General features: G+C 36.6%; 3 protein-coding genes and 1 pseudogene across 3 annotated transcripts; 2 read left to right on the forward strand and 2 right to left on the reverse strand.

Annotated features, from left to right (window-relative positions):
• Positions 1 to 2,009: 2,009 nt before the first annotated feature.
• On the reverse strand, positions 2,010 to 3,757 carry LOC114720214 (non-specific lipid-transfer protein 13-like). The gene is made up of 2 exons (XM_028905829.1): positions 2,329 to 3,757; positions 2,010 to 2,191 (listed from the first exon to the last, which is right to left on the reverse strand). Exons 1-2 carry the CDS (start codon positions 2,706 to 2,708, stop codon positions 2,173 to 2,175), a joined length of 399 nt encoding a protein of 132 aa, XP_028761662.1. The 5' UTR covers positions 2,709 to 3,757; the 3' UTR covers positions 2,010 to 2,172.
• Positions 3,758 to 4,837, reverse strand: LOC114720213 (riboflavin synthase-like; annotated as a pseudogene).
• A 2,042-nt stretch (positions 4,838 to 6,879) lies between these two features.
• On the forward strand, positions 6,880 to 8,019 carry LOC114720195 (CASP-like protein 1C2). Its single transcript, XM_028905809.1, has 4 exons — positions 6,880 to 7,116; positions 7,221 to 7,323; positions 7,511 to 7,795; positions 7,996 to 8,019. Exons 1-4 carry the CDS (start codon positions 6,962 to 6,964, stop codon positions 8,017 to 8,019), a joined length of 567 nt encoding a protein of 188 aa, XP_028761642.1. The 5' UTR covers positions 6,880 to 6,961.
• Positions 8,020 to 11,217: 3,198 nt separating this feature from the next.
• Positions 11,218 to 22,877, forward strand: LOC114720228 (two pore calcium channel protein 1B). Its single transcript, XM_028905856.1, has 23 exons — positions 11,218 to 11,509; positions 11,769 to 11,912; positions 12,021 to 12,128; positions 12,596 to 12,691; positions 13,400 to 13,530; positions 14,376 to 14,436; positions 14,568 to 14,734; positions 15,329 to 15,434; positions 15,610 to 15,687; positions 16,639 to 16,700; positions 16,989 to 17,061; positions 17,372 to 17,437; positions 17,512 to 17,652; positions 18,308 to 18,365; positions 18,640 to 18,747; positions 18,958 to 19,021; positions 19,388 to 19,556; positions 19,845 to 19,909; positions 20,226 to 20,316; positions 20,709 to 20,795; positions 21,028 to 21,105; positions 22,173 to 22,210; positions 22,450 to 22,877. Exons 1-23 carry the CDS (start codon positions 11,384 to 11,386, stop codon positions 22,535 to 22,537), a joined length of 2,205 nt encoding a protein of 734 aa, XP_028761689.1. The 5' UTR covers positions 11,218 to 11,383; the 3' UTR covers positions 22,538 to 22,877.
• The last annotated feature ends 320 nt before the right edge of the window (positions 22,878 to 23,197 follow it).

Raw genomic sequence — 23,197 nt, forward strand, 5'->3', positions numbered from 1 at the left:
ATTAAGTGGCCCTTTTTGCGGGAGGTGGAGTTGGGGGAGGTGGGCGTGAATCTGATAGGGCCAACGATGTCGGAAAGCCAGGAATGAGAGTGACACGTGCGTGGTGGTGATCTAACCAGCCATGCAGAGCATTTCCCCTGCAGTTTACGGCGCTTCCTTTCAGGTCCGAAATATTCGGCAGGAGCCAGCTGGTGCAGCAGCGGATGCAATTTGGAAACAACTCTTCTGCCATGTATCACCGCGTCTTTTCCCCCAGCCTCTTTGCAGTTGTACCCGGCGATCGACTAGTCCGGATTCGGCCGGGCGAAAGTAGCCCTCCCCGGTACCTTTTTACAAGTGAGGATTCGAAGCTCAAAGAGCAGAGACTCACTTGTAGCCTAGCCAGTCACCACTAGGCCAATTCGGGTTTTGGAACAACTCTTCTCATTTACCTTATTTTGCAGGAGGGATTTGAAAGGAAGAGGAAGGAGGAAGAAGGAGTTTAATCATTTCTTTTTATTTGGCAACATACAAATTTTAGGAGGGAGGAAAAATTTTAAACTCCCCTCCAAAATTGGGAGGATTTGGAGGAAATAGTAATATTTTGACATGTTGTGGCCATTATGTTCATATTTTGTCATGTGATGACCATGATGCCCATATTTTAAATAAAATAAGAACGAAATTATCCATGTAAAAATTTTTTTCCTCCCCTCTCCTCATGAATCAAACAATGTAACACTACCTCCGGTCCTTAATATAAAACCCTATTTGACTTTTATTTTGATCCTAAACATAACACCCAAATCCACTTTATCTCTCGTATTTATATCTTTTTTCCAAAGCAGTCTTTTTAACAATAATAGTTCTAGTTAATATATTTGATTAGTAAAGATATTTTAGGAAAGACAACATCTATTTAGGATAAAAAACTATTAGGAAATACAACATCTATTTAGGATTAAAAACTAACTCAACTTACTTCCTTAATTTCCTCAAATTAGTCAATTGGCTCTTATAATTAGGACCGAAGGTAATATTAAGACTCCTTTCCTCCCTTTTTTTTTATAAATCCAAATAAGGTAATATTAAAATCCTTCCATCCTTCTCCCCTCTCCTTCCCATTATTAAAATCCCTCCCCTCCTTTTTCTCTCATTGAGCCTTCGTTGATGTAGCCGAAAAACAAACACTTGGACGGCCATCAAACGGTTAGGAATATTACTGTTAGAATCTGGCATCAGTAGAACGATGGAACGTGCAATACCAAGATAGGGTACCATGAATACTATGTTATCTTGTGCCATAATATGAGGGTTGGGTTTCCTTATCCCTCCAGACGCGTGAATGGACCCCTTCGAGAGCCCTGCTCCACTGTGTGTGTGTTGTGATTGTGATCCCTAGGACGCTTTAAGGATTTTTTCACTTTAATGAAAAAGACCTGGTACATATTCTTCGGCCAGATGAATTTGCCTTCTCTCAATTCTGGCGTTATCTTTGAGCTTGATTGTGAAATAAATGCTATTATTACCCACCAGGTGGGTCTAGAAAACGGCATATCTCATCTCGTGTTAAAAGACTAAGAAACCGATTCGCAGGTGGCATTTTCATTAACATCCTAATTAAGTTTACCGTATCACTCGACCTCTGCTCACTTTGGTGGAAAGGTTCAGTTACGACCCTAAGAAGCTTGAGCTGTGACTGCCTGATGATGGGATTGGCGAAGATGCTGCCTATAGAGAAAATGTTCCTCTGTTTCTGTAGCATTCTTATTTTTGCAATTTTAATGGAATGATCAAACAGGTACTTGCTATCCTAATAACGGCAGAAAAGCTGTACCTCAAAGGCTCAAATATCTGGCTACCACGTGTCTAGTTGTCGAATGCAGCTAGATTCTGGGAGTAGTCACAGAACGCAGCTTTCTTAGGCCGTGTATTTTTTTTTAATGTTCTGATTCTGTAATTACAAGCTCACGCTTGCCTTACTTATACCAAAAAAAAAACAATATAACACAGAGCGAGACTCTTCTCATTCTGCTGCCAAGACAATAGTTTGGTTATATAGAAGTAGAGTTTGGTAATCCAATTTAAATTGACATTCTAATCCAAATTGGATTTGACAACCTTTATTGTCTTATTGCAACTTTTAGTATCATAGCTGTAATTTACATTATAGCCCGCAGCACACAGTACAGATCATGTGCCTTGACCAATTCTGCAAAAAAGGGAAGCTGCATCAATTAGTTGATCATTTATGAACGAGAAACTTCTCTCTTTTTTCCGACAAGCACTTAATAGTTAACATAAATCAGAACTTGATTTTAAAAAAAAAAAAAAAAGAAGGGTCCTTACGTGGAGCAATCCATACTATCGGAAATAGGGAAACTGAGATGGGTATTGCACATGATGGGGAGAGCAGTGACTCTGTCGGAAACTATAGGTGGTGCAACCCCCTTAACCATGAGCTCAATACACTGGCAGAGCCGGCGGGGACCGGTCCTGTGATGTGCTAGTATGTTAAGCTTCTCTATGTGGGTGCAACATCTTCTCGGAGGAGTTTCATGATCTGGAGCCGCCACCAGAAATTCCATGCAATATGTGAAGTATTCAAATATACGCTCACACGCTAACGCATCAATTGCCTCTGCTACTCCTTTTCCTGATGCCTCACCTATGTCTAACCCACTTACCACTACCAATGTTAGTATTGAAATACCCACAATACGAGCCATTCTTCTGATTGTACAAAGTAGGTAATGCTCAAAGTATTTGTAGACCAGAGTTAGAGCATTCGATAAACCACTTGAATAACTAACTCAACTACATGCCATTTTTATGTTCCTTAAATCCCTCAAAACCGTTGGAACATACACTTCCCCACAGAAATGGTGTCTGCATAACATATATGGACGAAAAGACTACTACTTGCATCACATGCTTGCTTTACTTCTAGATTTGAACAACTGAACCTCAGCTAGCTGGCATAACATATGCTTATTTATCATTATTTTTTACCCCGAAGAAAATAAAAGATGAAATCTCTGATAAACAATGAATTATCTTTGTTAGGATTCCAAAGAATCTCAATCCAGACTTAACCCCCATGGCTCTGCATTCATTCTTTGACTTATGTTTGCATCATCGAACGTGAAAAGAGGGTGATTGATGGTTACTGCCTTGGTTGATTGCACGGTTAGCTGATAGGACAAATGGTGTTCCACAAATATTAGACACCATGTTCCACAAATATTCCAATTGAACTTCCAGGGCACGCCCACCCAGAAAAGAAGCTGCCTAAAAATACTTCACAAATATTCCAAAATTTATGCAAGGAAAAATGTTGCAACCATAGAAATAAAGCTGCCCATCCTGCCCTCTAAATGAGTTGCATTTTACATTGAAATCCCATAATTGATCGTGTAATACGAAAAGGACACCATAGGTCCTAATTATTTGCTTTCCAAAAAGGTAAAGTGAGCGAGTCCACTACATTAAACTGAGCAGAATTGACAATGAAATCAGATTCATCAAGCCCAAATGTCAGTGATCAAAGACTTCAATATATCTTCAGAAGACCAAATAATATCTTCGAATCTAATTGAAGTTCCTCTCCCGGCATCTATAGCCATGGCAAAACAGATATAAATGTACAAATACTTCATCAGTTCAAGAGAAACGCTCCTTTATTCATAACCTTAAATTTCACAGCTACGGCAAAATGCCCATGTTACCACAGTTTGACGTAAAACAAGTTCAAATTATCCACCCTAAGTCTAGTTAGAGTCGAGACGATATTCTGTGAGTGTTTTTTTTCCGTGATAAAAATAAGAGATTTCGACCACAAGGATTTGTCATATTCTCATAGATCGCTGGAAGACCATGTCTACGAAGCTATAATTCAGCAGCTGACAGCATATCAATAATTTTTTATGGAGTCGACGAAGCCGCTGCTAAGAAGTCTCTCCACATATTTGCCAAGAATATCCACCTCCAGATTTACCTTCTGTCCAACTTTCTTCAACGGGATCACTACGTTTTGCTGAGTGTAAGCTACCAGCATGAAGTTGAAACACTCTTCTTCATCAAACACATCGACCACTGTCAAACTAGTCCCATCCACAGCAATAAAACCTTTAGGTACCACATATTTCAGCAAATCCTTCGCTGTCTTCACTTTAACCCACAGCGAATCTCCCTCTTGATCCATTGAAACAATCTCCCCTGTTCCATCCACGTGTCCCTGAACAAAATGCCCACCCATTCTGCTGGTGGGGGTCACAGCCCTTTCCAATTGACGAGCGATCCGGCTTCCAATTCGACCAAAGAAGTTTTCCGAAGCGTCTCAGGAGCCAACCCAACCATGAAATCGGAAGCCTTGAGATCGAAATTGGTCACTGTAAGACAGGTACCGTTGACAGCGATGCTGTCCCCAAGATTTACGCCTTCGAGAACGGTTTTTGCTCCTATCTTCATGTCGAATCCGCCGTGATCGGCGACACCTAGCTGCTTGATTGTGCCCATTTCTTCAACGATGCCTGTGAATAGGCATCGAATTGTGCTTTGGCGATGGGTTATGCGTTTGCCCAAGGGAATGAACGCGCGCAGAATGGACGGCTTGAAGTAGTTGAATCTGCCATCAACGTTGGATGGCCTGCTTTTGGGATTGACGAATCGACACATTGGAAGGACTGCTGGGGTTCTGGATGAGAAGGTGAGAGAGCATGAAGCCGCCATTTTTTATCTGGTTGACCCTTTTTTCAGAGCTCCGGAGTCCTAGACTGGCGGCGAACGAGCCGGGGGACAATCTATTCAGCAATAGGACCTTTACCTCTATATAAGAGCTGAACTTCCGGCACCGAACCCTAGTAGCGTCGACCTTTTATGTGATGGCAAGTCAAACGCCCGACATGTCTCGAAAGGTTACCTGTTCTATTTTTTTTTTTTTTTTAAAAGAAGAAGTTTCCTTTGGTTAACCGCGAACAACCGAAACCTTCAGCAGTTCAGCTTCAGGAGCCCCAACGGTCTCCTTCTTCAAATTCTATGCCTTTAATTGCTTTTTACTTCTAATGGTATATCACTCCGTTTTTTATTATAAGTTATTTATATTCTAAAAGTTTGTTTCAAAATATAAGTCACTTGTAGTATAGTTAACATCTTTTTTCAATTTTACCCCTATTAATTTAATAAAAATTAATTAATCTCTCTCCATCTCTTTCTCAACTTTTCATTCCTATACAATCCATCCCCTCCCCCTTCTCAACGTTTAATAAGAGTAAATATGAAAAAAGAATTAGTTAATTTAATATATTTCTTGATTTGCGGGTTTGGAATATAAGTAACTTATAATAAGAAGCAGAATGGTATTAGTTTAGAAGAGAAACTATTGTTCAAGGGCATCCTATACAATACTCTTCCGATCCTAAATGTAAGACCTTTATATACACTAGTATAAGAGTCTTACATTTAAGACTAGAGGAGTAACATGTCTCTTGTTAAAATCACGAAGGCAGATTTAAAAGGACATAAAGCTTATTCTAACAAAGAGAAAACCATATTAAAAATAACTATACTTTCTTTTCATTTTTAATTTGGTATTTATGTGTTTTTTTTAACTAAATCATTTAATTTTGCTTTTTGAATAATATTAACTTTTGTAACTTTGCTTTATTAGTATTGATATCTGTGTGAGGATTAACAATGTTAATAGAGTAAAATTAAATATTTAATTTACAGAAGAAAACACATATATAACAAATTAAAAATTAAAAAAAAAGTATATGTACCTCCAAAATGATTTTTCTTTCTAACAAATTAACTTATTAGGAAAAGAGTTTTTTGAACTTATAAATTTTACTTCTCTTACTCTTTGATATAAGATTCATAACAAGTCATTGCGACTATAATATTGCTTTTTGGCTTGGGGAGTGGAAGAAAAATGAAGAAGGATACAAATATTAATGGAAGGAATAAATTCACTGCTCGTTCATGCTTTACTATTTATAAATAAATTATCGTTTTATACAAGCAAGCGTCACTTTTCCTCTTTAAACCTAAAAACTTTTCTCACACATTTCATCCATTTTACAAAAACCAAACATAACAGAGGCAAAAGTCAAACAAAAAAAGATAGGAGTCTGACATATTCACCAACAAAATAATGACATAATGTTTTTTTTTTTTTTTGCGTGTAAAAACTGATTTTCTCTCAGAAGACATGGCTGACAAACATGAAACTTTTAAACTCCGTAATTACGTGCCTCTTGGGTTGGAAAAGATCACTGTAATTTGCTTAGACTCTGCACATTGTAAGAACTTCGGTTTACCCAGAAACATTCAGTATTGGCTCAATAATCATATTTTACAGCAGGGGAGAGGAGGGAAGTGGGCTATGTTTTTTGGCTGCTGACCAAAGCACAGCATGACAAAGAGACACATGGCCAAAAACACGCATATAGGTTGGCAATATGCACGCTGTTTTTTTTCCAGCATAATGGCGTATTAAGATATAAAGAAAATGAAACACGCATATGGATTGGCAATAAGCATGCTGTTTTTTCCCAGGATATTAAAAAAATGACAATTATGTGCCAAAAACAAATAGGAAAAGAAAACGCTGACTAACGTAGGATGACTGCAGCTGAGAGCGACATGCAAACTACTGTAACCTTTTCTCACTCTTGTAGATGACCAATATCTAGAAAAATTGATCAGAATAAAGAATGGCCTAAAGACACTACACCGAAGCTCTACACAAGCACACAGCAGCTAAAGTAGAAAAAGCTTCCATGGACGGTGACATAGATGAATAGTTCACCTAACATCACCACAACGAAGTGAAGAAGTATGTAGTCAGTCCACGACCATTATTCTCCTTCAGCTTAATTACTCGTTCCTATCATCCTTTAATTTTCTGTCACTCATATTCTTTGAAATCTCATCGATTAAACTAAGTCATCCCCTGAAGCCACAATTCATTGCACAGTCCATGGCCAAAACCACGAGGTTCTGCTACCTTCTATTAAGGGTCCTGGCCTTTGGGGCGACCCTTTCTTCCGTCATTGTCATGGCCACTAGCCACGAAACATTTAGCTTCTTCACGGTATCCTTGGAAGCAAAGTACACCCACTCCTCTGCCTTCAAGTAAGTGTCTATCACTGTCACTTGATTCTTTGATTGTTCTGCAGAATCGTTTCCTTCATTCATAAGCTGATTATGTAGTTCTTATATACCAACACTTTTTCTAGGTACTTTGTAATTGCCAACTCTGTAGTGGCCGTCTACGGATTCCTCGTCCTCTTTCTTCCCTCAGGAAGTTTTCTTTGGCAATTCGTCATTTTCTTTGATTTGGTAACTACCTTGACCACACAGTATCTGTACCACCATGTTTTTCTGTGCAGTTTTATGAGCTTATATACATATATACATATATATATATATATTACACATGGCTAGTTGATAAATTATAGATTTTTTTCAAGAGGCTTAAAGTGGAAATTGCATTAGAGCTAAACTAATGGGTTGATGTTTTGAACAGGTGTTCACAATATTACTCACCTCAAGCATATCCGCCGCATTGGCTATGGCTTATGTGGGCAAGAAGGGAAATAGATATACTGGTTGGGTGCCAGTATGTGGTCAAGTACCCAAATATTGTCATCAAGTGACAGGAGCGTTAGCCTCTGGTTTCATTGCACTCATTATGTATATTATTCTCCTTGTTCATTCCATTACAGCATCCTACCTCTTCTTCAAGCAGGTAAAACCTGAATACAGAGTTTGGAAACATCCAGAGACAGAGTCCTATGCTGTTGAAGCACAAGTGAAGCTCTCTTTCTTATCATTTTTGCTCTTTTTGCTAAATTTTCTGCCTTTCTTGCGATGTCTCCTTTTTCTTTTTCTTTTTTTCCTTTTTTTTGGGGGGGGGTGTGTTTGGGGGTCAGTTTGATTCCTTTCCATAGGTATTTGGTACTGGCAATGGAAGTATTTAATATGATGTATGTATCATATGATATTTTACAGAATACTAAACCTGAGATTTCCTGATTCGGATGTAATATCATGGTCGAACATCGTGATTTAATGAAGCACTGAACAAGATTCAAAGTCAGTAAACTTCGGTAGCAGCAAATGTAATTTGATCGGTTTCTAGCAGTAAAAATATAATGAAAGATGTGGAATGAGCCATTTGTCATTCGTGTGGAAAGAGGTCGGTTTCTCAATCTATACTTAGTTATTAATCCAGATTAATGAACATCATGATTTAATGAAGCACTAAACAGTTATTTAATGCTCCTTTGATTCTTAATATAAGTTATAGTTTGTAATTCAAATCCACAAGCACCGGAGGTGGTGTCTGTGAGTAGCATGATCTGACTGGTTCTGTTTTTTTCACTCAGCCGCCTACTTTTCTTGTTCTGAAGTGGACCCACTTTCATTTACTTTATCAAGCTCGTTTCGAATGGCTTTCAATATTTGACTCCCTTTTGTGCCCACCATATATATGTGTGTGTCTGGAAAAGTCTTGCCCATGAAGAAAGGTCATTCAATGTGACTGAATTCTTTCCGCGGTGACAATAGTAGAGCCGGAAAAACGAGCCGAGCCCGTCGGGCCGGCCCTTTTAGGCCCTTTGGCTTTCAAAATTATGAGGGTCGGGTTTGATATTTTTCTCTTAAAATGAAACATAAGCCCTGGAGGGCCGAGGGCTTAAAAGGGCCGAGGGCTTAAAAGGGTCGGCCCTGGAGGGCCACGGGCCGGCCCTTTTAAGCCCTTTTATATTTTTTTTATTTTTAAAATTTTTTTATATAATATTAATGTTATTAATTTTTTACATTGTTAATGATATTTCAAATATTTAGTTATTATTATCATTTTAAAAGTAAATTTAGTTTTAGATAATAATTTATCCAATTAAATTTTTAAAAAATAGGTTAATTTGGACTTTAATAATGATTTGATTTATATTATATGCGTTGATATTTTTAAACTATATATATATATTTTGATAATAGAATATTTTTATACTTATATAACTTGTGATTCTATAATTTGAATTAGAAATTCATGAGTTTTAACAGCAATGTTTCTCACATTAAAGTAAAAAAATAGTTAGATTGCAAAATTTAAAAATAAAATTCTTATAAAGAAGAAAAACTTGATATTTTTGTTACGCAAGAAAAGTATACTTATGAAGAAAAGTAATTAATTATAGTGATGATGAAGTTTCAAAAGATTAATAATAGTGTTTATTTATTGCACAATTGCATTATAGATAAAACTTTTAGATGTTGTTATCTTGTTAATGAATGTTTTAGATGTTCTTAGATGTTGATGAATATTTATATATGATGATATTTTATATGTGACTTAATTTTATTCATATTTATGTCTTTTATTAATAATTTCATTGATTTATTTTTATAAAAAATATGATAAATATAAAAAATAGTATTTTTTCTTAAACGGGCCAAAAGCCCGCGGGCCGATCCTGGCCCTGTAGCTTAAGGGCCGGGCCTAGCAAATTGGGGTATTTTTAAAATTCCAGCCCTGGAGGGCCGGCCCTTTTAAGCCCGCCAGCCCTGAAGGGCCGGCCCTGATTCCCGGCTCTAGACAATAGATATTATGAGCCGTTTGGAACAACTTATAAGTAGTTTATAAATAGTTTTTCAATAGTGATTTACGGAATGTGAGATAAATATGTGAGATGAGTTTGGTCTCGATTTACGTAAAACGTGTTTATAGGAGATTTCTTAAACCCTCTCAAACAGGCCCTATGTGTTGGACATAAGACCCATTTTAATTTTGTCTCAACTCATGTTTCGATATTTTCTATCAAAATTTTATATTTTCTGCACATTAAAATATAACAAATTTTCATCGATTAAAAATTTGTCCCCATAAATAGTTTTTAATTCTGTTACTATTTTTTATTCGATTTTGCGTAATTTTTATGAGAATACCAAGCTGTCCGCCATGGAGAGTGATTAGTGGCGTTTTGAGCAACTGTTTGTTTGCTGACAGAATCTCCACTTTAATAGCAGAATTCCAATCGATACTCCGTAGTCCGTAGAATAGCAATCACATCCTTCCCAATTCGAACAAGCAATTTCCTTAATTGGCTCCGAAAAGTTTTTTGTACATTTGTTGAGTTGCTTCCAAAAGGTTCTTGCTCCTTGAGACTGACCTATCATGCTCTTGCATGTGCTCATCTTTTTGTGATCCAATATCAGCAACGGTAACTTTCCACGCTTTGTGGTCCTTTTGACAGGATGTTCCCAAACGCACAGTCGTTTGAGAGTCGCTCCGTGATATTCGCTGTTTGGCTTTTTACGCGTTATCTGTATATCTTTTTTTTTTTTTTGGGTTTGTGACCGTGGAGAGGGAAAAATATATATATTAAAAAAAAGAAGCGTCAATGTTGAATGTGTTTAATCCATTGATCCAACACGGATCGATGTACAAGACGCAATAAGTAGAAAAGCCACGCCTGAGGGCAAAAATCGTACCTTTAATGCTGGTGGATCGTTCTTGTTTTCCCAATGATCCTGGCAGTGCACATGGATTGGGATCGGCTGTTTAACTCTGAAAAGTCATCGCATTCCGATGTGTCTGAATGAAGTACTAAAACACGGTGGGAGAGAAATCATCTGGTACAATCCAAACGTATCCTCCAGTAAAGAGTGAAAGATGTCGAACTGAGGTTCTTAATTAAGCTGACAATATTATGCCGACACCGTGGATACGATTGCCTAAGCTGGCGGACGTCGACTAATTAATGTGGATCCAAGTTCATGTCGACACGTTACCCCCTCATCATAAATAAATACTCAGAGTCAATTCATCCTTCTTCTTCTTTTTTTTTCGCCCCCTTCTTTTAATTGGGACCAATGTCCATATCATCGATTCAGGCCACGGCCATTGCGATCCGGAGGCAAAGATAAGTACTCTATTTCTTCCATCATCACCCCTCTTTGGCATGCTATCCTCTCCCGTACCGTCATTTTCTTCCACTCCTTTTCTAATTATAATCGGAACACATGTCGGTTTGACATAAATCAGATACTTTTTAAAGCGTTAGTTTCGTTGTTATTTAGGCTATTATAGTTATTATTTCCTACAAATAGTCACCTTTCTTCTCTCTCCCAATCGGCTTCATTTTAGCAATAAAAAAATGGATATTCTGATCTGATTTCTGAACACCAACTATAGTTTGTATTTATAAAATAAAATACCGAGGAAGAACTTGTATAGATCAACTATTCAGCTGGGGCAAAAAACGTTACTTTCGGATTCGGTTGAGGTTGAGGCCTTCGTTATCACATAGTTCATTCCAGAAGAGAAGTTTACGTTAGTCTTTGTTTGATCTCATAACTGGTAGCTTCTACTTCTGCAAAGTGCTCGCAAACAAAGATGGAGCCTTTGCTCAAAGGCGAAAGCAGTGGTCAGAGGATGCCATCGCCGGGGTTATTCCTTCATCGCTCGCATGCTATCGCTTACGGTTCGCCCACCGTGAAAGCGGCTGCACTTGTCGATCTGGTTGGTTCTTTTCCTTTTATGTTCGTTCTGTACTTCTGTCTCGTACTCGACATTTTTTTAACTTTTCCTTGATTGCGGTAACTTCACTGACAAGCTAATGTGTTGTCTGCTAAGTTGAATCTTAATTGTGTTTTAATATAGCTCTCGGGTTGCTATTGAAGTGGAAGAAATCTTTGTAACTAAGTGGCAATTGTCAATATGCATATTTCCTTTCTGATCGGTTTATACTCCTGGATTTGGTTGGGGTTGCATTCTGCAGGCTGAAGACGGCGTCGGCATCCCAGAGCAAGTACTCGATTCGTCGAGTTTTCAGAGCTCCGCTAGATTTTATTTCATGTTTACTAAATTAAACTTTATATGGTCACTTGGTTACTTTGCTCTGCTAGTCCTGAATTTCCTTGAGGTCAGTATTAATTTCACTTCCACTTGTTCCTTGGGTGTAAGGCTTTTAATTAAAGGAAAAATGAAATCAGAAGTGAATAGACTTCTCATATTGCTTTGCACCGTCCAGAAACCCTTGTGGTGTGACAAGTATACCGCTTATTCTTGCGACGATAGAGAGCATTTCTTTCTGGGACAACTGCCATATCTAACTGGTACAGAATGTGTTATTTATGAGGTGAGAGTATATGGCTCTTTAGACAGCATTTATTTGTAATTGCATGATTTCTTGATGAACTTTTTTGAGTCTCTCTCCCTAAAACTAGTGAATACCTTTGGCAACATTGAATGTAAGCATGTCATTCAGGCGTGCTTTTAAATTCATACAAAGCTGCCAATGGCATCGTTCTGTTTCATTGGCTTGTTTACTTTATGCATATTGTGGACAGTGTGATTAATTGTTAAGTAAGCGCTTTGGAGTTTGGAGGGATATAAAAAGTATGTACTTGGTCAAATTCTTGTACAATTATGTCATAAATTGAAAATTACCCCTGATTTTTTTTTGGGCTGCGGGACCACAATTGGGACTGGCTCATGCCAAACTAGTGTCTTGCTTAACCTCTCAGGTTGTTGAAGTGTCTTTCTATTATTTTCTTAGTTATCTCTGGTATAATGTGTTGTATGACCTTTTTGTTTCCTGTACAGGGTATAACTCTCATTGTGCTTATCGTACATACTTTTTTCCCAATATTCTATGAAGGCTCCTGGATATATTGGAAAAAAACTCTTAATCAATTGAAGGTGCGGCTCCGGTATCTTATGAATATATTTTATGATTTTACTTATTTCTGGGGAAGTTGCTACGTTTACTTAAATCGCTCCTTCCAGTGAAGAATGGTATGCCTTTTAGTGAATGGATTCAATGTCCCCATTTGTGCTGTTTTAAACCTTTTCATGGTGCCATGGTGTTAGAAATATATGATACTATGGTAATATATATTGTAAGAAAAGTTTGAGTAGTATGCAGCATCAATATCAAGAAGAATTGCAGAAAAATAAAAAAGAGAGAACAGAGACATATTAGACATGCGAAGTTGGTGCAAATCCTCATTGAATTTGAGTGTTAATGAATATGCAATCCAGAAATATGTAATGCTATCTTCATATGGTTAGACTATCACTGTTTCAGTCACTGAGGAAGAATATCTGCTGAATGATACCAAATTTAACGCAGCATTAGCTGTTTAATTAGTTATGACAATATGACATTAGTAGTAGAGGCAATTATACAACAATGAGTAACGACCAAAACCGACAAGCACAAACAGCTGATATGCTTAATGCAGTGCATGTTGTTGCTGTGCTTATGTTCATTTGCAAATTTCTTATTTCAAATCTGGACTTTGTGTGATGGAGGCAAAATATCGCTTTCGGCTTATCTTTTCTTTAAGCTCTATCATATAATATTCTTTCTTATCTACTGATAAAATGATTTGTTGGTGCATACAGGTACTGTGTCTGTTAGTTCTGGTTGCTGATATGGTGGTTTATGCTCTGTATTTGTCTCCGGTGACTTATTATTCTCTACCTGTCAGATTTGCACCTTATGTCAGGGTTATTCTTTTCATTTTACATATTAGGTATTTTTGCAGTACCTATTTTTCTCCCCAGTTAGTGCTAAGACAATTTTCAGAATTCTGCTTTTCAAACCCATGTATGAAAATATTACAATCATGGCTTTGTTTGAAATCAAAAAATCCATGCAAGAAATTGTTGAGTGCAAAACATAACTGGAAAAAATAAAAAAGGACAGAGACTTCAGTATAAGGTAGAATACAGGACTTCTTTTATTTATCTGCGTCTTTTGTGTTGTAACTAACATTCATGCCTGCCGGTGGTTGTTGATTGTAAAAGTGGGCCCTTGTTGACAATATTTATTTTTCCTTGTCCTACCACATATCTCACACATAGAAACTAAACAATGGCATTATTGGTTGAGAAAAGAGTCAGACACCTCATTGATAATTATATTTTGTTACTAAATAATTTCATCTGTATCTTCTTTGAGATCTTGATTTTTGGGAATATAGGGGAAAATATTTCAAAAGATTTGGAATTTCCTGTATCAGATTTTCAGCGGTCTCTGTTGCTGACATGCCATTTTTAATGGAGTAAAACATGATAATATTTCACAACATAAGGAAGTATAAAAAATTGAAAATCTCTCTCTCTCACACGGAGTCCCTGTGCCTCTGTTTACTACCTTTTACTTAACTGAAAGATCGAAAGGGAAAGGGAAGATTAGAATAGTTGGCATTATAAGATCAGAGATCATGATATTCTTGCAGGTATTATTTAGTACTTTATCACCTCACTTTTCATGTTTCACATATCTTCATTGGGAACTGTTCCATATTTGGACTAAATGAAAATGCCCTTGCATCTCCGTTGTTTGAAATAATCTAACACTCAAATGAAATTTTAGGGAATTACGAGCAACCATTACCATCTTGGCTGGAATGCTTGGCACATACCTGAATGTCCTGGTTTGTTTACTATCTTACTTCCGTTCCTAGCTCTTTGCTTTTCCCATATACAACTCTCAGATTTTTTCTATTGGGAAGATTCATTGTTCTCTACCAATCACTGCATTCTGTCTAATTCTCATGAATTGCAGGCTCTGGGGCTTCTGTTCCTTCTTTTCTCAAGTTGGGTGGCCTATGTGATGTTTGAAGATACAGAACAGGGAAAATTAGTATTCAGTTCCTATGGCACCACATTATATCAGCTGTTTGTTTTATTTACCACATCCAATAATCCAGATGTTTGGATTCCTGCATACAAGTAAGATGTTGGAGAAATTTTTAAATTTCCATTTTTGTCATGATCTGCTGTTAAATGTGAGGTCTAAGCAATTTAATATTTTTAACTGCTTTAAATATATAATTTTGATGTTCACCATTTTTCATTTTTCATGTTGGATTTGATGATGAAAATCTTGTTTCCAGATGTCATAATCATGTGAGAGGTGTATTCTTCTTTGAAGCGTTTGCAAATTTCATAAGGGCTTACTTTCATGAGAATTCTTAGATTAGTTGTTATCTTGGCTTGTAAGTTGGCCACAACATTTTTATTGAATAGAAAATGCCATCGTTATCAGCACAGATGAAATAATTATACTGTAGGATATGACCTAATGGGGATCCTAGATTGTAGCCGTATTTTGTTAAGTGTATCCCAAGTAATTACTGTTCTGAATTTGATTGAGTAGTTGGATAAAGCTAATCCTCTTGGAGATTGATGGGTACTCAAATGAGATAGGGTTATATTTATTTGAGTATCTCATATCTCTATGTAAATAATTTTGGTTATATTTATGTTTCTTTCAATTTTTTATTGTGATATACCAGTGCTTATTCATTTTATTGGCTTTTTTAGGGCTTCACGTTGGTATTGCCTGTTTTTTGTTCTCTTCGTGCTGCTGGGGGTATATTTTGTCACAAACTTGGTCCTCGCCGTTGTTTATGACAGTTTCAAGAGCGAGGTATCCAGTACTAAAAAACTGTAAATGTTGCATTATTTGTTGACCTTTCTCTCATATAGTTACTCATTAGAATTTCACTTGGAATGTAGAAGAGTTTTTATTGTTTATTATTTATATACTCCCTAAAGAAAATGAAAATGATGGCTGATAGCACTTTAATATACTGTTTTTGCAGCTTGCAAAACAAGTTTTCGAGATGGATCGAATGAGAAGAAATATGCTGGGGAAAGCATTTGATCTATTGGATCAGGATGTAAGCTTATTTTTTATTTTGGTTGTTGGTCATGTTCCAAACGACATCTGTAAATTGTACAGATTGCAAGCAGGTCTTTCATTTTTGCATTATATATATGTGTGCACGTGGGTGTGTGTCAGTGTGTTCATTCACTCATTCCATTATTACTGTTATTATTTGTGATGCGCATTGCCAATCTATATAGAAGTTTCTTTCCCTTCTTTCTTTGGCGGTTTTTCCTTTAATGTCTTTGTGCATCTTAAAGGATATTTGTTTTTGCTCTTCCTTCAAAGTTAGGGTGGACTGTATAATTTCCCTGAAACTCAGAATAATAGAATCTCCTAGGGCGCAGTTTATTTATTTGAGAAAGGAAATAACCCAGTAAGCGTCTGTGTATAAAATAGCAGTAAAAAGACTAATAAATCTTTACAAGAACTAGGTGGGACTAAGATTGAATTTGAACTCACAGAAGCTCAAAGGTGCTCTAGGCTTAGGATGTAGATACATTGTCAGTAGTAATTATCTGGCCACTTGGGGCTGTACTATCATGTCTACTGTTAAGAATATAGAGACAGTGGGTCAGTATCTTCATCAGATAGGACATGAATTGCAAGAGAGGGGGATATTTCAGCCTCCTTTAGAATGAAACAGAAGAGGAAGGGGAAAGGAGAAGGCAATGAAAGGAAACTGAACTTAAGAAAACAATAGTGCCATCCTATGCGTATTCATATCAGTCAAAGAGACTTTCTTGAACATCCATGAATAGGACACCAAGGGGAAGCAAGATAGATGACCCTTTTCTCATAGGCCATTTAATCATTTTTAATTTGACCCTTTATTTTTTGCTTTCAAATTGTGACACTGACTATCACTTGGTTTCTATGCTTTGGAAGGGTTATTTTTGCGATTACATGCAACTCATTTGTTTTAATTCTGAAGCTATATGAGATTAATTTTTTTTGCTTGCAGAATGTTGGGTATCTTAACAAAAACCAATGCATTCAACTCTTTCAGGAGCTGAACAAGTACAGGTAATACTGTGTTTACTTGTGTTCAATAATTATTTCAGATTCATCGTATTATTCATTTGTTGCTTGCTCATAATGGTTTCAGTTAAAACTGTACCCGAATTCCCATATATTTATTTATATAAAAGAGGTTTTGTTTCTTCTTCTTCTTCTTCCAACAAAAAAGCTCTTAATTTCTTGGATTAACCATATAAGCTGATCTTGCTATTTTGGTCCTAACTTTGTATCTGCGTATAATCTTCTTTCCACCTTGTGAATGTTGAAGCATGAATTTATCCGTGTTTTCTTTAGGACTCTGCCAAATATCTCCCGGGAAGAATTTGAGTTGATATTTGATGAGCTGGATGATAGTCATGATGTAAAGGTGTATTTTCTCTGCAAGCTTCAGTTATATATTTTGCATATACAACTTTTTATGTATGTGATTGTGCAGATTATGGTGTTCCCTGTTGCTTGAACCCACATATCTCAAATGATAATGTATACTTGCATCCGTGCTTATAGCTTTTCCAACGTCTGTCTTTACGCATGATCTTAATGTGTACACTTGTCCAGTAAGATGGATTTGATACATAACATTTTGAATTTTCTTTTTCTTTTTGCCAAAACATAACGTTTTGATTGTATATTTGTTATATTAAAATTTTCAGCACTGCTCAACTTTGTTATTTCAGATCAACAAGGATGAATTTGCTGATATTTGCAACGCCATTGCTTTGAAGTTTCAGAAGGAAGACACTGTAAGTTCAGATAATGCTAGAACATTTGGAAGCTGATGGGTTATAATCTAATTTTTTTTCTGTTCTTATTGCAGCCATCTTATTTTGAGTATTGTTCATTCTACCACGCTCCCACCTCCAAGAATTTGAAAGCATTTGTGCGGAGCCCAAAGTTTGGATACCTAATATCTTTCATTCTTATATTGAATCTGATTGCTGTTATAACTGAGACAACGGTATGGTATCTTATACCTTATGGCATATTAATAAATGAATACATAGGCTTATTAGGTCCAAGCAAACATGATTTTGCTGGATCTGTTTATTCTTGTTAACCACTGATTTTAGATGTAGTATTGACTCTTGTTTGATGCGAGAGAAGGGAGTCAAAATCTATTAAAGTCTTAAAGAACCATTTAACTGAAGCTTAAGCTTTTAGCCTGGAATCCGAGAATTAAAAAGGGAAAAGAAAACAAAGCAAAAAAGAGGAGACTCTCGGGAAACAATATTTAAGGAAAACATTTAGTCTTACAAAAACATCATATGCTCTAGAAATGATGTTTGACAAAGGTAGTAGCATCCATTGTTGACTCTGGATGCTAATGAATTATGTTAGATGCTCTCCCCGCATCATATGCTCCATTGATGGATTAAAGTACACTTATTAGTTAGAACAAAGAACATATCTTTGTTGAATGTTGTTTAGTATTTTCAGAAAATTCACCTCAATCCTTTATTTTTGAAACGTCATATTTATATAATTTAATAGAGGAGTAATATGTTGTTTATGTCAGTGTTATAACTCTTCCCTCCTAGATTTTGTAATATTTTGCTGCTTCTAGTCTGATTTGATTTTCAAAGGCATGCTATTAATTTATCTTACTATTGCAGCTTGATATACAAAATAATTCTGCTCAAAAGGTGTGGCAAGTGGTTGAGTTTGTTTTTGGTAAGTGGACAAAAGAGTTTATATTCTTGCTTTCAGGCTTATTATCTAATTCTGCAGTACATGTTGAGCTACCAATTTGAGTTAAGAATTTTTGCAACTCAGCTGCATGTCACTTCCCTCTATCTATACCAACTTTTTTGCAAGACTCTACATTGATGCTGGCTAATTTTAATAATTTCTCTGATACTTATGAACTCAAATTCAATGTTGTACATCATATTGCAGCGTAGCTTTTAATTGACATTCTGTTGATGGTTTCCTTGCTGTATTACAGGCTGGATATATGTAATAGAAATGGCTTTAAAAGTCTATTCATATGGATTCGAGAATTATTGGCGGGATGGTCAAAATCGCTTTGACTTTATCATCACATGGGTAATTGGTAGGGCTCTAATTATCTGGAATTTTTTGTTTCTTTAAACAATATCTGATTGAATTTACGGATTCCCGGAATTCCTTATTGAATATTGGGGGCTCTATGTTCATGACCCATTACGTCCATCTTGCGGCCTTCAATTTTGATGTTATGTGGGTAAAACCGAGTTCTAAGGCTATTTCATGGTGTTCTGATTAATGATTCAAACTTTTGCAGTCATTGGAGAAACTATAACTTTTGTTACACCTGAAGGACTGTCTTTTTTCTCAAATGGAGAATGGTATGGGCCTTTTTACTCTGAACATGTTCATGTGCTATATGTATTTTTTTCTGGGTGCACAGTAGTGGTGCATATCAATTGGTCAACACATAGTGACTAGTGCTGCACTTCTCAGGGTTTCTTAATCATACATTATGTATCATCATTATTACCTCAAGGAGAAAAATGTTTTATTTTAAGGATTTTCTCAAACTGCAAAATTCCCAAGTTTATGATAAATTTGCTAAGCTGATCCTGAACCCCCGATCAGATTTTATATTTTGCAAAACAAGTTTTGGCGTGTCTTGTCAGCTTAAATTTACAATTTTAAGAGGAACTCAGTTTCTTTTCTGCTAAGCCCTGAAGATAGTATGTGTTTGTTTACAGGATTCGGTACCTTCTTCTTGCAAGAATGTTGAGGTTGATAAGACTCCTAATGCATGTCCAGCAATATCGAGCCTTTGTGGCAACCTTCCTAACTCTCATACCAAGTTTGATGCCATACCTTGGAACCATATTTTGTATCTTGTGTATTTATTGCTCCCTTGGTGTGCAGGTGAATAGAACGCCTTCCTTTTTTTTTTTTTTTTGGGGGGGGGGGGGGGTCCCGTAATTGAGTATTGAGCATTTTTCGACATTCATTAGTGAGTACAATTAAGGATTAATTATTTTAACCTTATCTATGGCAATGATCTTACTCTTTTCTAATGCTTGCCTTCACTGCTATAACAATGGACCCAAGAAAATTCTGTCTACCTTCATCTCTTTGTTTATTATTCTGTGTACTGAGGTGTAGCTGTGGGTTCTACTATTTAACTTCTTATTATGTATTCTGAATTAGTAGATCTTTGGCGGAATTGTCAATGCTGGAAATCCCAAATTGGAAGCGACAGGTCTTGCTGACAATGAGTATCCTTTGTTCATCTATAAAATCATGTTCAATGATTGTAGCTAATCCATTTTAGAAATGCTCCTTTAGTCTTATTTATAAGACATTTCCAACATGTTTCACCGAAATCAAGAAAAACCTTAAACTCCCTTGACTTGGTTTTAAAATTTAATAACTTTATAACTTTACCTCTATTTAATATTCACTTTTCGATAAATAACAGTATACAGAACAATAAATTAAAAGTGAAACTGTATATTAAGGACAAAAAATAAGACTAGAGGAATAGCTATTAATATCTTCTGCTCTTGGATGATTCTTCTTGACATATAATAGCTATCTGCTCTTTAATTTTAACGATTATCCAAGTGGGATGGTTACACTTTTCAATTTGGTAGTCATGGGAAACTGGCACATATGGATGCAGGTATGAATACAACGCCGAATTTTATCATTTTCACTGTCCTCATTGGGTCCATAATGACTGCTGTAGTAGAGTTGCCTTCGTCTTAGAAAGTATCATTCTCTCTGAAGAGGGTCCACTCTTGGGAATGCTCTTTCTTGTCGCATCAACTTCAAAGGCAAAGCTTTTTTTGTTTTGCTAGCTTGATTGTAAGGCCTTGTCAAATGAGTCCTTCACTAACGTCAATATCCAGTACATCATAAGTATCTGTGAACATCCAATTGCATGTCATTGATGTCAGATTTTGGGATGTTTATTCCCACTAGCCAGTATTAGATTTATGGTTGTCATTATTTAAAAATGACTTCCTATATCAGATACACTTAACACATGGATTTTGTGGTTTTCCATGTCAGAGCTACAAGGAATTAACGGGGACTTCTTGGAGCTATCTTTACTTTATTAGCTTCTACCTAATAACTATTCTACTGCTTTTGAATTTGGTAAGCTTTATTTTGTGCTTCTTTAAGTCCTTTATGATTATGTATTGGCCTTAGCTTTCTACAGTAGAAAGCTTATTAAGCTACAAGAAGTCACAATACTTTTCATGTAGGCATGAACTGCGAATGCCCGTTCTTTACATATTCAACTTGTTTTCATATTTGGTGGACAAACAGTTGTCCTTATGTACAGTGTTCGAGAGTTAACATGGATTATGTTTTCCCTCTATTTTAGGTTGTTGCTTTTGTCTTGGAGGCATTCTTTGCTGAAATGGAGCTTGAGACGTCTGCTGATACTAGAGAAGACGACAAGGTTTGTAGCTAATGTTTAACTCTTATCTAATGGTTTCTCAGTAGATTTTTCATCTTCCTTAGAAGTCCTTCTTATCACTTTTTTTGAACACTCCCACCATGATATGATAATTTCAGTGCTCCAACCTAAGTGTCTTCGACATGATCATATTGTATCTCAGTCTGGGATTGCTCTTGACGCTATTAGCATATACTTCGACATGATCATATTGTATCTCAGTCTGGGATTGCTCTTGACGCTATTAGCATATACTATCTCTGGTCTTTATTATAAGAGTTAGATAACTAATTTGAGAAAATTAAGAAAATTGATTAAGTTGGTTAATTGTAACAAATATGTGTTGATTTTCTTAACTTACCCTCTTTAATCATATCCATTGGCATCATTCCTTAGGGTATGTTTGGCTCAATGAGAGGAAAGGGAGGGGAGGGATTTTAATGGAGGGAAGGGGAAGGGAGGGGAGTGGAAGGATTTTAATATTATCTTGTTTGGATTTATAAAAAAAGAGAGGAGGGGAGGGGGGGGAAAAATATTTTAATATGGACAATTTTGCTCTTATTTTATTTAAGGTGTGGACATAATGGTCACAACATGATAAGATATAGACATAATGGTCACAATATGACAAAATATGGGCATAATGGTCATAATATGACAAAATATTGCCCTTTCCCTCCAAATCCTCCCAATTTTGGAGGGGAGGTTGAGGAGGGGAGGGGAGGGGAAATTTAAAAATTTTTTTCTCCCCTCCTAAAATTTGTGTGTTGCCAAACAAAAGGAAATGATTAAAATCCCTCTCTTTCCCTCCCCTCCCTCCCTCCCAAATCCCTCATACCAAACACACCCTTAATGAAAATACCTCGATAGAGATATTTAGAAAAACATGAAGACAAATTAGATTGAGGTTTTATATTTATGATCAAATCTAATCTTTAACTAGCTTTCACATAATGAATGTAGTACAGTGTTAATATTCTATGATTCGTCATGTGCCTATGTTTTCAGCTTCTACCGAAACTTGTTGAACCTCTGTTTAGTTTCTGATACCATGTTTTACCGTCTTGCAGGAAGGTGAAGGAGGGAGACATCGAAGACGACTTGTTGGGTATGTGTAACTGGCAATACTTCTGCATGCGCCAACATCGACTATCTTTATTTAAGCTGACTCTAAGGGCTTGTTTGGAGCTCCGTTCAAAACGGGCTTTTAAGCAAGTTCACGTAAGCCGAGACAAAACTCTCCTCACATGCTTACCTCGTATTCCGTAAATCACGTTTGAAAAGCTACTTATAAGTCAATCCAAACAAGCCCTAAGATGATGCTCTTCTTGTCTTGTTTTGCTGCAGCACCAAAACACGTAGCCAAAGGGTTGATGCTCTCCTTCATCATATGTTGAGCTCTGAGTTATGTGAAGCACAGCCTACCGATCCATAACAGCCATTGCAGGTTAAACGAGAAAGCCGCATGAACAATAATATTCGATACCTTATGATGAAAGTGAATCCGTACTCTATCGTTACAGGAAGCACTAAGGAGAAGATTTCATTCTATTAAGCACGCACATATATCTATGATGCTTTATAGGTCAGTGGTGTTACTGTTCTGCTTGATGTGTTCTAGGCTGGGAGCCGGGGGGGATATAGTGAGGCTTGTTTGGACCTTGAGTGATTTGCAGGTCAGATGAAGGTTAATTTTTTGTTCTCTTTCCTTTTTATGGAAAGAGAAACGATGATTAAAAGTGGTTGAACTGAGTGGAATTTTTCTTTGTTGATCCTGCCCGACTGTTAGAACATATGGAAAGGGAGCTTGAACTCGACAAGATGGCGGCAAAAACATTTCTAAACACCGATAGGAACACATTATGAAGTCTACAAGAACTGCCTGTAAAAATCACCGCCCTCAGTGAAGGAGCCGCCTTCCACAACGTATAATTTAGGGGACAAGAAGTTCTTGGACTGACGGAAATTTTCAGGTGGAAAGCTTTTAGGCTCATTGATCTATTGAGAAAGCGAACCTGCTGGGGAAAAAAAAAACAATAAAGAGAGCGAACCGAAATAACAGTCACAGTCAGGTAATTTACAGTCCAAATAGATT

Source organism: Neltuma alba, unplaced genomic scaffold, assembly GCF_004799145.2.
Source record: "Neltuma alba isolate B1F8T4 unplaced genomic scaffold, ASM479914v2 tig00011970_pilon, whole genome shotgun sequence".
Classification (NCBI taxonomy): domain Eukaryota; kingdom Viridiplantae; phylum Streptophyta; class Magnoliopsida; order Fabales; family Fabaceae; genus Neltuma; species Neltuma alba.

Coding starts and splice junctions, on each gene's coding strand:
- LOC114720228 (XM_028905856.1), top strand. CDS start 11,384: ATGGAGCCTTTGCTCAAAGGCGAAAGCAGTGGTCAGAGGATGCCATCG. Junction 17,653..18,307: donor CTGTTATAACTGAGACAACG/GTATGGTATCTT, acceptor TTACTATTGCAG/CTTGATATACAAAATAATTC. Junction 20,796..21,027: donor TTCTACTGCTTTTGAATTTG/GTAAGCTTTATT, acceptor CCTCTATTTTAG/GTTGTTGCTTTTGTCTTGGA.
- LOC114720214 (XM_028905829.1), bottom strand. CDS start 2,708: ATGGCTCGTATTGTGGGTATTTCAATACTAACATTGGTAGTGGTAAGT.
- LOC114720195 (XM_028905809.1), top strand. CDS start 6,962: ATGGCCAAAACCACGAGGTTCTGCTACCTTCTATTAAGGGTCCTGGCC. Junction 7,117..7,220: donor ACCCACTCCTCTGCCTTCAA/GTAAGTGTCTAT, acceptor CACTTTTTCTAG/GTACTTTGTAATTGCCAACT. Junction 7,324..7,510: donor TCGTCATTTTCTTTGATTTG/GTAACTACCTTG, acceptor TGTTTTGAACAG/GTGTTCACAATATTACTCAC.